Raw genomic sequence first — 12,376 nt, 5'->3', positions numbered from 1 at the left:
TCTTGAACACGTTAAAAAGATTTTGTGCAATAGATTTGCCTAGTGGAGTACATCATTAGATTTCTTGACTGCTGCTTGCATTAGTGTTGATGGTGGATCCAAGAAAAACGAAGTCTTTGACAACTTAAATCTTTTTTCCATTAATCATGATGTTATTTGTTGGTCTTGTAGTGAGGATTTTTGTTTTCTTTATATTGAGGTGCTACCCACAATGACAGGAGCTCTGGTAGCGTAGTGGTTACGAATTGGGCTGCGAACCACAAGGTCAGCAGTTTGAAGCTACCAGCTGCTCCACGGTAGAAAGAGGAGGCTTTCTGCTCCTGTAAAGATTTATAGCCTCAGAAACCCTGTTCAGGGTCGCTATGGGTGGGAACTGACTCCAAGGCACTTAACAACAACAATAGCAACCCACAATGAAGGTTGTGGTCTTTGATATTTATCAGGAAGTATTTTAAGTCCTCTTCACTTTCAAAAAGCAAGGTTGTATCATCTGCATATCGCAGGTTGTTAATGAGTTTCCCTACAATCCTGATGCCAACGTCTTCTTCATATAATCCAACTTCTATGATTATTTGGTCAGCATACATATTGAATATGTGTTGTGAAAGAATGCAACCCTGGCATACAACTTTCCTGACTTTAAACCATTCAGTGTCCCCTTATTCCATTCAAATGACTGCCTTATGGTCTATGTACAGGTTCCACATGAGCACAGTTAAGTATTCCTTGTAGGCATATATATATTATTCTACCACAGACAGAATTATATTTCATGATAATTCTTGAAATGTTCTTTTTGATGTTGACTGCAACACCATTTCTCTTCAGTTTGTCCTTTCCTGCATAGTAAACCATGTCCAATACACGTTCATTTTAGCTCACTAATGCCTAGAATATTGATGTTTATGTTCCATTTCATTTTTACAACTTTCAATTTTCCTAGATTCATACTTTGAATATTCCATTTTCCCAGTATTCATGGATGTTTGCAGCTGTTTCTCCTCACTTATGCTGTGCCCCATCAGTAAATGAAGGTCCCCAAAGCTTTACTCCATTTTTGTCATCAAGATGAACTCTACTTTGAGGAGGGAACTTTACCCCAGTCATATTTTTATTGCCTTCCAACTTGAGGGGCTCATCTTCTGGCTCCAAGTTAGTTAATCTGCAATTTGAAAGAGATAGGGAGCATGGATTTGTGGAAAGTAACCTATATTTGGGGTTCGAAGATTAACCTGGCTTTAAGCTCTGGATGTGTTAATTCACTGGGTGAATTTGAGCAAGTCATTCTAAGCTCTGTCAGCTGCAGCTCAGAATCTATAAAAGCATGTAGTCATGGTTGTTCTACCCACCTCACAAGGTATTAGTGGATAGGATAAAATCCTCCTATCAACTATTTGAGGCAAGTTATGTTTCTCTCTTACTCCTGACACTTATCATGGGGCTTGGCATGTAATAAGCACCCTAAAAACATTTTCTAGAGAAATCAGTGAGTGGAATGAGAAAGTGTAGGTCTACTCTAAATGTCATAAACATGTGTATAAGCTATCAGGAGAAGATGATTTCAAGATTGACATTACATTCAGGAAAGAACAAAACAGCAATTTCATTGCAGATTGTGAATGCATTTTTAAAATCATTTGTGTATTTTATTAAAGGGGGCCTTGAACTCTCCCTCGTACCCATGGTTCAAGTTTAAAAATGTTTTAAAACCTTTATGATTGCAAAGCAGCCTGAGTAAAAGAAGAAAGGAGAATGGAGCATTGTTTCTGTCTTCTCAAACAGCCCTTCTGATCTGTATGTATTCCCTCAGCACCAACAGTTTTTACTGGCAGAACAGTGAAGTGGAGATAGTGTTCACTGGGCTCTCAACAGACATCAGTTTTAATTATGGCTCTTATGTTGTTGTTGTTATGCGCTGTGGAGTTGGTTCCGACTCATAGTGACCCTGCACAGGGTTTCCGAGGCTGTAAATCTTTACGGGAGCAGAAAGCCTCATCTTTCTCCCATGGAACAGCTGGTAGTTTCCAACTGCAGACCTTAAGATTCGCAGCCCGATTTGTAACCACTACGCTACCAGAGTTCCTTTAGGTTATATAATTTCTCTGGACCTCAGTTTCCTTGTTAGTAAAATGAAAATAATTATAGAATTATTGCTAAGACTAACGCATATAGCATATAACAAATACACAATTCTACTCACTCAGTTTCCTCCTATTTTTAGATTGCATCAGTAACTCAGAACAAAGGACTCTGAAAGTAAGAATATAGCTAGCTTATTATGGGACTTGGAAGCCTTCAAGCAAGCTGACTGATTTGAGCTTGATAAGAAGAATTCAGAAAAGTGTCTTCTTATTACCTAGGGCTGCTGTAACAGAAATACCACAAGTATTTAAGAACAGAATCATTTTCTCTTATTTAAGGAGGCTAAACATTAAAATTAAGGAGCTCTGGTAGCATAGTGGTTACAAGTTGGGCTGCCAACCTCAAGGTCAGTAGTTCGAAACTACTAGCAGTTCCGCTGGAGAAAAATGAGGCGTTCTGCTCCCGTAAAGATTTACAGCCTCGGAAACCCTGTACAGGGTCACTATGAGTCGGAACTGACTCTACAGTTCAGTTACAATAACAAACATTAAAATTGGAGTCCTGGTGTGGCTCTGTGAGTTAATGTGCCAGACCGCAAAGCCGTTTGAACTGCACGGTCAGCGTTCAAGCTCACCAGCTGCTCCTCAGAAACCCTCTACAGGGTCACTATGGGTCGGAACAGACTCGACGGCATTTAACAACAACAACAACAAACATTAAAATCAGTGTTTTGGCTGTGTTGGTGGTTCTTCCCTTGTAGGTAGCCCTGGGCATTCCTAAATTACTTGGTTTGTAGATCATTTTCATATGATTCTGTCTTCCCACAAATGTGCATGTCTCTGTTTCTAAACTGTTTTGTTTTTTTATTACTCAGAAGTGATTAGATTTAGAACCCATCCTACTTGTGTATGATCTAATTGAGACAACAAATAAAACCACAGTTATAAACAGCATTACATCTATAAATACAAGTTTTAGTATTTCAACACAATTATAATGTGATATAAGCTGTTCTGTAACAGAAGGATATCAGTCTAACAATTTGAATTTTCTATGCTTAAAAGAAAGAAAAGGAAAATGAGCTCTAAGTCTTCACATGGTTCTGTAACACTTGCTCTAACCTACCCATTGAAATCTAAAGAGCAGCATCATTGTAAATTCACTGTACATCAGAACTAAACTCTTCGTGTCTTCTTGCTGCTCTAACGGAAATGAAGACCCCTTAGTCCTGGTGTGGCTCTGTGGCTTAATGCACCAGACCGCAAAGCTGTTTGAACTGCAAGGTCGGCAGTTCAAGCTCACCAGCTGTTCCTTGGAAACCCTACACAGGGTCGCTATGGGTCAGAATCGACTCAACAGCACTTAACAACAACAACACCACAGCACAATGGTTAAGTGGTTAAGCACAAGCACGAAGCAGTTAGCTGAAAGGTCAAAGCTGGAGCCCACCTGCAGTTTTTTTTTTGGGGGGGGGGTAAGGGGGGAGCGGAATTCTGGCAAATTAAAATGTAAATGTACAGCCTTGGAAATCTTATGGGGCAACTCTACTCTGTCAAAATGTGTCGGAATGGACTGGAGGGCAAACAACAATATAAAAGAAATACCACAAGTGAGTGGCTTGAACAAACAGAAATCTATTTTCTCACTGTTTAAGAGGCTCAGTCTGAATTCAGGATGTCATCTCTAGGATAAGACTGTCTCTCTCTTTGGCTCTTGGGGAAGGGCCTTGTCTCTTTTCAGTGTCTTTTCCTTGATTTCCTTAGTGGTCTTCATGTGGCTTGTCATTTTCCTCTATCTGTACTTGCTTCTCTTTATGTCTAATCTGCTCTTTATCAATTTCAAAACTGATTAGTCTAAAACACACCTTATATTGATATGGCCTCATACATGCAAACATAACATAATACCCTGTTCCCAAATGGAATTATATCCACAGGTATAAAGGTTAGGATATGCAACACATGCTTTCAGGAGACACAATTCAATACTCAATACAAAACCTGCCCATGTCACAAAAGAAATATCTTTACATTTTAGCCATGATAATATGGCTTCAGGGGGATGAGGTGTGGATGGGGAGATGTGAGGACTAAGCTAAATAAGTAAAACAACAACAAAGACAAAAGAAATGATGCATGAAATCTGTAGGAAACTGGCACCCATGCTGTATCTTACACAATGCACACAAATTCCATCTGAATACTCATAAAGCTTAATATTTCTATTGATTACTTGAAACTGTAAAATCCTAAAGACACAGAACTACATACTGGAAAAAAAAGGCAAATCCCTAAAATAATGGGCACCTTTGATTAAGAGCCAACACCATGCAGTATAGCAAATACCGGTTAGCATTATGGTCTGAGGCTATATTAAGCTTTATATAGCTGATTCTCTTGCCCTAAAAAGCACTTCTATTTGAGTGTGGTGTGGCTCAGGAGATTCATACATGAGGTGGATCAAACATTCTGCATCAAGTTAGTGGACTGTATGCACTTTCTTATAACTGCCAATGGCAGATTTTTAAAATGTCTTGTTTCTACCTTTATTATCATAATCTCTAACCAGCCTATGATTCTGCTTCTTTTTAATCAAGTACGGATTTTCCAATTCAACATTCAATCATAATTAGAAAGAAAGTGTAATGAGCCATTTAAAAATAGTTTATATGGCAGGAACTGGAAGATTATATAAAGCAGGCAAACTAATTAACTGGTAAACAATATGTTGTATATGAATACTGATGAACAGCTTATGGAAATTCACAGCCCTAATAAATTCTAGATTTCTATTGATTTTTTTTTTTTTTTAAGTGAGCAAGTATTAACCCTTTGGGAGTAGTCCCTTTGGAAATTTCAAGCAAGTTTTTGTTAACAAGAGTTTTCCAGTTGCAGTCTTAATTTGTTAAAGTTCTGAAGTATTGGTGAACAGCTGGAGATGACAATTGCATTCTAGATAAATTCAAAATGCATTTGGGAATATCCACAAAGGGAAAATTTCAGCATAATCCACCATAGAAAGGGATGACAAATTGGAAGTCTAGAATATAACCTTTAGGTAGGTGGCTGCTGGATACATTTAGCGAATGATATGAACTTGACTGTAAATGGCAATAAACAATATTCTTTCAACAGAACAGTCTCTGTTGCATGATTGGATGCTATTTTCTAGGTCTAATTCGTCTGCAGGAGCTCATCAAAGCTCCCTCCAGATATAACATTAAAATCAAAATTCGTCAGCTGCCCTCTGGGAATAAAGATGCCAAGCCTTTACTTAAGGAGATGAAGAAGAACAAGGAGTTCTATGTGATATTCGATTGTTCACATGAAACAGCAGCTGAAATCCTTAAGCAGGTAAGAAGGGTGGGGGCAGGTGGGAGCATGGGGGAAATGTTTGTTTCTCTTCATCAAAATTGTCATCAGGTTTTCATGTAGAGAAGCCTGATAAAACTGCAGTTGCCAAGTTTAGGCTGAAAAGTACAGTTTTCAGGATCATTGCAGTGAGGGAGCTCAAAAAGTACAAGTGATTTCCTGAGCCCTTTCACTGAAATGGTAAGTAGTTGGTGTGTGGCCTTACCTATGCATTTGGGAGAATGAGGTTTCTCGCAGCGGAGATTGAAAGGAGGAGGGGGCACAATGGTAGTTTCAGAGGATGGGAATCAGTATAATGCAATTCCCTGAAAGTGGAGATTACTCCAGTCCCCACTTTTCCATGTCTTTATCATTTCTGATACTAGTCACTCATGCATAACTTTCTCTTTCTCTTACCCTGGATTAAGTCAGAATTTACAAGTTAAAAGGACAAGGACACTTGCCTTGGATTCATTAATTTGCTGGAACACCTCATAGAATGCATGAAAGATATTAGACTTATGACTACCTGTTTTATTACAGTAAAAGTAATCAGGATCATCACAAGAAAGAAATGCACAGGTTAAGTTTGGGAAATTTCTCAATGTGGAGCTCCATGTCTCACTTCATCAAGCAGAAAGCTGCCTAAGTTTTAATATTGGCCAGTCCTATAGGATAGGTTAATCATGTCTCCTGAGGCTAGCTGAGATCAGTTTCCCAGGTGAGTTTTTCTGGTCTTGCCAGTCACCACTCACAAAAATCTTCAGTTGTGACCCCCATAACAAGACACCATAATTACTCGAAGGGCTAGATTTCAGGAACCAAGAACAAAGCCCACCTTTGGGTAAAGGTAAATTCTTTATCCCACAGGGATAACACGTTAAGGTGAACAACCATCTGAGCCAGGATCTCAGTGGCTCTGTAGTATATGTGCTTAGACTGCAAACCATATGTTTTCTGGTTTGAGTCCCACCAGCCTATCTGCTGGAGAAAGATGATGAAACTTTTTACTCCCACAAAGATTTACAATCTCAGAAACACTCACTGTACAGGGTCACTATGAGTCAGAACTTACTGGAAAACAATTAATAATAATCTTCCGATCCAGATTTCATTTGCATAATGCCTGACTTGCCTTAAACACATCCTCCTCATGCTGGGACCTCGTTTATTCAACATGAAGAATCCCAAGCACAGTAAAAAGAGGCATATGGCCAGTCACTGAAATTCTGTCTGTCAGTTTGTTACTATCAGTGCATGGCATGCATTAAGCTACATAGATAGGTTGAGTAGACATGCGTGATAAATTTGAAGTCCTGTCTAAATGAAAGAGGTTAGTAATATCAAGAATGTCAACAACAACAGCAATGAAGTAATGATTTTTGAGCACTTCACAATATACCACTGTATTTATGTCCTAGAAAAAAATATCCAAAAAACCAAAATCCCAAAGTGGAAAAAGGTACAGAAAAGATAGATTAGTGGACCCCAGTTTAGAGTGATTCCCTTCCTACCTGTCCCTCCCAGGACTGTTGACAATGTGTAGATACATTTGAATCGGGCTGCGAACCTTAAGGTCAGCAGTTTGAAACTACCAGCCGCTCCGCGGGAGAAAGATGAGGCTTTCTGCTCCCGTAAAGATTTACAGCCTCGGAAGCCCTTTACAGTGTCGCTATGGGACAGAACTGACTCGATGGCACTTAACAACAACAAGTGGCACAGTGCAGCCAGAGTGCTCCTTGGAGGCCAAGATGGCCAAACTTCCTCTCTCATACTTTGGACATATTGTCAGGAGGGACCAATTGCTGGAGAAGAATACCACGTTTGGTAAGGTAGAGGGTCAGAGAAAAAGAGGAAGACCCCCAACAAGATGGATTGGTCAAGTGGCAGCATCGACGCACTCAAGCATGGCAACAGTAATGAGGTTGGCCCAGGACCGGGCAGTGTTTCGTTCTGGTGTACATAGGTCGCTATGAGTTGGTGCTGACTCGATGGTACCTGACAACAAGTGGTACAGTAGTTAAAGTTCTTGACTGCTGGCTAAAAAGTAGGTGGTCTAAACCCATCAGCCACTCTGAGGGAGGAAGATGTGGTGGTCTGCTTCTATAATAATTATAGTCTTGAAAACCCTATGGAGCAGTTCTACTTTGTCCTGTAGGATTGCTATGAGTAAGAATCCACTCCATGGCAATGATTTTTGTCTGTCTATTTTTTATGGTTTTGTTTAGGTTGTCACAATGGAAGGGGCACTCTACTGACAACTAGTAGGTAGAGGTTAGATTCTACAATGTATAGGATACCACCCTCACTAAGTGCCCAACAAAGAACTAGACAACCTAGAGTTCCAGTAGTATCAAGGTTGAGGAACCCTAGTATATGACACTTAGATCCCTTTATCCAACCCAGTGCATTCTTGACTATGAGATGGTGTTTCTCCAATAAGGTGGATGGTATAGATTATTAACTTCTAGACTAAGCTGCATTAGCAAATCTTTAGATATTATAATTTTCTCCCATTATAAAAAGCAAGTATATTGCAGTAATTTCAACCAATAAAGAACTTTAGAGGTAAATAAATACAATCAGTAGCTCTTTATCTTAAGGTTTCATTTGAGAATTTTAATACAGTTCATTAAAGTGTGTAATGGAGTGTGGACCAGAACTAAGAAAAACATCCAGATTTTATGTGAAGCCCTCAAAATGCAAAGAAGCATCTCTTCCCATGAGCCTGTTATAGCAGAGGCTGGGGACTTCCTTTACATTTGAAAGAATGATTTGCTGATGAGGCTTCTCTTTATTAGAGACTCATTTGGCTCACATAACTGGCCATATATCTCCCAAAGGGCAAAGATGGGACAAAAAAGAGATGAAGTGCATCATGGGCATGGAAGAGGGTTTTAGAGTTTCTCCTCTATCTGAATACATGTTGATAAAAAGTTCCCATGACATAAGTGGCTCTTTCCTGGTAGTCTAGAGATACCGTCATTAAAAAGGCAATTATAACAACACATTCAAACAGAAGTTGTATCAGTCTGGTTTCTCCAGAGTAGCAGTACCAGTAGGAGATCGCTTTATGCTTCTCTCTTACTATACACACACACACACACACAGAGAGAGAGAGAGAGAGAGAGAGAGAGAGGTTTCAAAAAGTTGATAGAAAATTTCCATGATCTTATAATTCCATTTTTCCACAAACCGTTGAAGCTCCCTTATATATCTATACTCACATTTGTAAGTCAAAAATTATTGTTACTAGTATGCCAATTCATATATGTGTGGGTTTAATACAAATAAAATGTGTTCAAACTTATCTCTGTAATCAGTGGATGATGCAGACAAATTCTTGCAGTAATATACTTGTCTGAGGTGTGAGAAGGATCCAATCAAAATAGTGGCTTCTTAGGGGATCTGTCTTTGAAATCAGTTAAATTCAAGGCCGAGGTCAGTCTGGGAGGCTATGACAGCAATTTTTTTTGTGTGTGTGTGATTCTGAAGGAATTAGCTATGTAGGATAAACACTGAGCTGCAAACCACAGGGTCAGTGGTTTGAGCTTACCAGCCATTCTATGGGCAACACATGAGGCTTTGTGCTTCTACAAAGATTTACAGTCTTAGAAACCCTATATAGGGTTGTTATGAGTTGGAACTGAATCAATGGTACTTAATAACAACAACATACTTGATAGATTTTGTTAAAGGACACAGGGCGATCCTGGGAGCTTATCATGAAAAAGTTTTAAGAAAATCGAAAATGGCAGTGGTGAGGAAAAATAAAATAGGAAAGTTGTGCTGAAGACTTTTGTGTGTGTGTCACGACAATGTACCTAAGAGAATTTCACTGGGAAAACTTGCCCCATCTATACTACAGCCCTGATCTTGCTCCTTAAGACTTCTTTTTATTCTCCAAGCTCAAAGAAGATTTAAAAGTAACACGATTCCATTCCCTCAGGGATGGTGTAACTCAAAGGGCACAGAATTCTTCAGGGAATGGTTAGCGAGATGAAAACAGCACCTTCAGAGTTTATAGACATAGACGGAGGCTATGTTGAGAAATGATAGCTTCATACTTTGATATTTTTGCTTAATAAAGGTTTCTATGATTTTATAGCAATACTTTTTGACTCTCCATCCTATATGTATATGTGCACATGTGCAAGCTTGCATGTGTGTATGCTTATGTGTGTGTGTGTATATACACACAAAACGCTCATGGAAAAAAATGAATTAAATGATAATAGAATTTTTCCATGAACTTTTTGAAGTCCCCTCATATATATAAAGCAGCCTACCTCATCTCTCTCCCATGTAGTAGCTGGTGGGTTTGAAACTCAGAACTTTTGATTGTGTAAAGATTGTTGTTGTTAAATACCATTAAGTCAGTCCTCACTCATAGCAACCCTGTATAGAGTTTCCAAGGAGATAATTGTGGGTTTGAACCATCAACCTTATGGTTGGCAGTTTAATGCTTCTCCTACAGCACCATACATTTCAATCTAGGAAGCCCTATGGTGCAGTTCTGATCTGTCCTATGTGATCGCTATGAGTGGAAATCAACTCAACAGTATACAACAACACGTATACACGTGTGTGTGTGTGTGTGTGTGTGTGTGTGTGTGTGTGTGTGTGGACTACCCTCCCCCGGGTGCCACAAATGCTTAATGCCTTTGGTTGCCAACTGAAAGGTTGAAATTTGGAGTCCATCCAGAGGCACCTAAGAAGAATGACTTGAAAGTCTACTTCTGAAAAATCAGCCACTGAAAACCCACTGGAGCTCAGTTTTGCTCTGGTATACAAAAGAACACTCAAACAGAAATCAAGTGGAATAGACATATAAACACATTGTCTTAGTTATCTAGCACTGTAACAACAAAATTACTACAAGTGGGTGGATTTAACAAATGTAAATTTGTTTTCTCATAATTTAGGAGGTTTGAAGACTGAATTCAAAGTACCAGTTCTAGATGAAGGCTTTCTTTTCTTTGAGGAAGTTCTTCCCTTTTCAGCTTCTTCCTTGGAAATATTCATGTAGCTTGACACCTATCTCCCTTATCTCTGCTTACAAGGTTGACAGTTGAAACCCACCAATTGCTCTCAGAAACCCACTCAACGATATGTAAAAATAGCATAGCTCAAAAGAGGAAACCTGGTGATACAGAAGTTTAAGAATTGGGTTGCTAACTAAATGGTTGCTGGTTCAACTCCACCAATGCTCTGCAGGAGATAGACGAGGCAGTGTACTTCCATAAAAATGTACAGCTTTGGAAACCCTATGAGGTAGTTATACTCTGTCCTATAGGACCACTAGGACTCCTGGTATGGTGGTGTAGAATAAGCCCGGGACTGCCAACTGCAAGATTCAACCCTACCACAATCCAAATCAACAGCACTTAACAACAATAAAAGAAATTGATTTGACACACAACATAGATTAATACTATCTCATTAACTTAACAACAACAATAAAAATTTAAAAAGGGATTATAATCATAGGCATGTTGTTGTTAAGTGTTACTGAGTTAGATCCAATTCATAGTGACCCTACATAGGGTTTCCAAGGAGTAGCTGCTGGGTTTGAACTGCTGAATTTGTGGTTAAAAGTCCAGTGCTTATCCTAAAACATCACATCAGGAATAGGGGCTAGGATTCACAACACAGTTTTAGATAATACAATTCAGACCAAAACACACACATAAAATATAAAAAGATTTATTTCAAGGACTAGTTACAAGACTGTAAGGTCAGCCGTTCCAAACTGTTCTATCTCTGCCAACCCTTCCCCTTTGTCCTCTAGGAGGCATATTGACCAGTACTGTGAGGCAGTACCTCAGTCTAAGTACTGCAGAGTAGCTGGGGGATGAGTGCAGTCAACCTCCAGTATGCACAGCCCTTACAGCTCAGCTGGGCAGCCAGACTGGAGACTCTTGGGCAGGAGCTGATACTGCAGTCTTCAGGGAGAATTGCTTCCTCAGAGAAGCTTCATTTGAGGTCATAAAGCCTTTTACTGACTGGATGAGGTCCACCCAGATTACTGAAGATCATCTCCTTAAATTCTACTTATTGTTCATATTAGATGTTAATCATATTCACAAAATAACTTCAAAGGAGCACCTAGATTTATGTTGCATTGAATAAGTGGATATTATGTAATAACTAAGCAGAACCATCATAGAAGTCCACCCAGGAGATGTCTGGCAGCAGTGGATTGGGGTGGGACTAATTCAGATTTGCCCAAATTAATAACACAATTTTCTTCACATTGTCTCTGTTATTATTTTATTATCTTGTATTTAGATTTCCTAATAATTTTAGTAGCAAGATTGGTTGTAAGGCTTGAGAGGAGGGACTAAAGAGACTGCACACACACACACACACACACACACACACACGGGAGCTTCAAAAAGTCCAAGGACAAATGGAATTGAAAAATAATGGACTTTATATATATGTATATAATTCAGTACAGCGCTTTAGGATGAGCACTCGACTGCTAACTGCAAGTCCAACAGTTCAAACCCACAAGACACCATGCAAAACCCTATACATATATATGTTGTTATTGTTAAGTGTCAGCAAGTCAATTCTGACTCATAGCCATCTGTATAGAGTTTCTGAGAAGCAGCTTGTGGGTTTGAACTACCAAGCTTGTGGTTTGCAATATAGCACCCATCCTACGGTGCCATACCAGGAATAATCGTGTATGTATTTATACATTTTATTGTTAAGTGCTGTCAAGTCAGTCTATATATATGTTAAGGAGCTCTGGTAGCGTAGTGGTTACGAATCAGGCTGTGAACCTCACAGTCAGCAGTTCGAAACTACCAGCTCTTCCATGGGAGAAAGATGAGGTTTTCTGCTCCAGTAAAGATTTGCAGCCTCGGAAACCCTGTACAGGGTCGCTGTGAGTCAGAACCGACTCCACGGCACATCACAACAACAACAACAAT

At 39.3% G+C, this 12,376-nt stretch overlaps 1 protein-coding gene across 1 annotated transcript in view; it reads left to right on the top strand.

The window, feature by feature from the left end:
- GRIK1 (glutamate receptor, ionotropic, kainate 1) overlaps positions 1 to 12,376 on the top strand; it is an 828,690-nt gene that overhangs the window by 555,795 nt on the left and 260,519 nt on the right. Inside the window, exon 4 of the mRNA XM_006862518.1 lies at positions 5,254 to 5,435. Within this exon, the coding sequence (XP_006862580.1) occupies positions 5,254 to 5,435 (182 nt within the window). The remainder of the gene's footprint in view (positions 1 to 5,253; positions 5,436 to 12,376) is intronic.

The sequence above is a fragment of the Chrysochloris asiatica genome, unplaced genomic scaffold (genome assembly GCF_000296735.1).
Source record: "Chrysochloris asiatica unplaced genomic scaffold, ChrAsi1.0 scaffold00049, whole genome shotgun sequence".
NCBI lineage: Eukaryota > Metazoa > Chordata > Mammalia > Afrosoricida > Chrysochloridae > Chrysochloris > Chrysochloris asiatica.
This window is presented reverse-complemented; position numbering and strand designations above follow the sequence as displayed.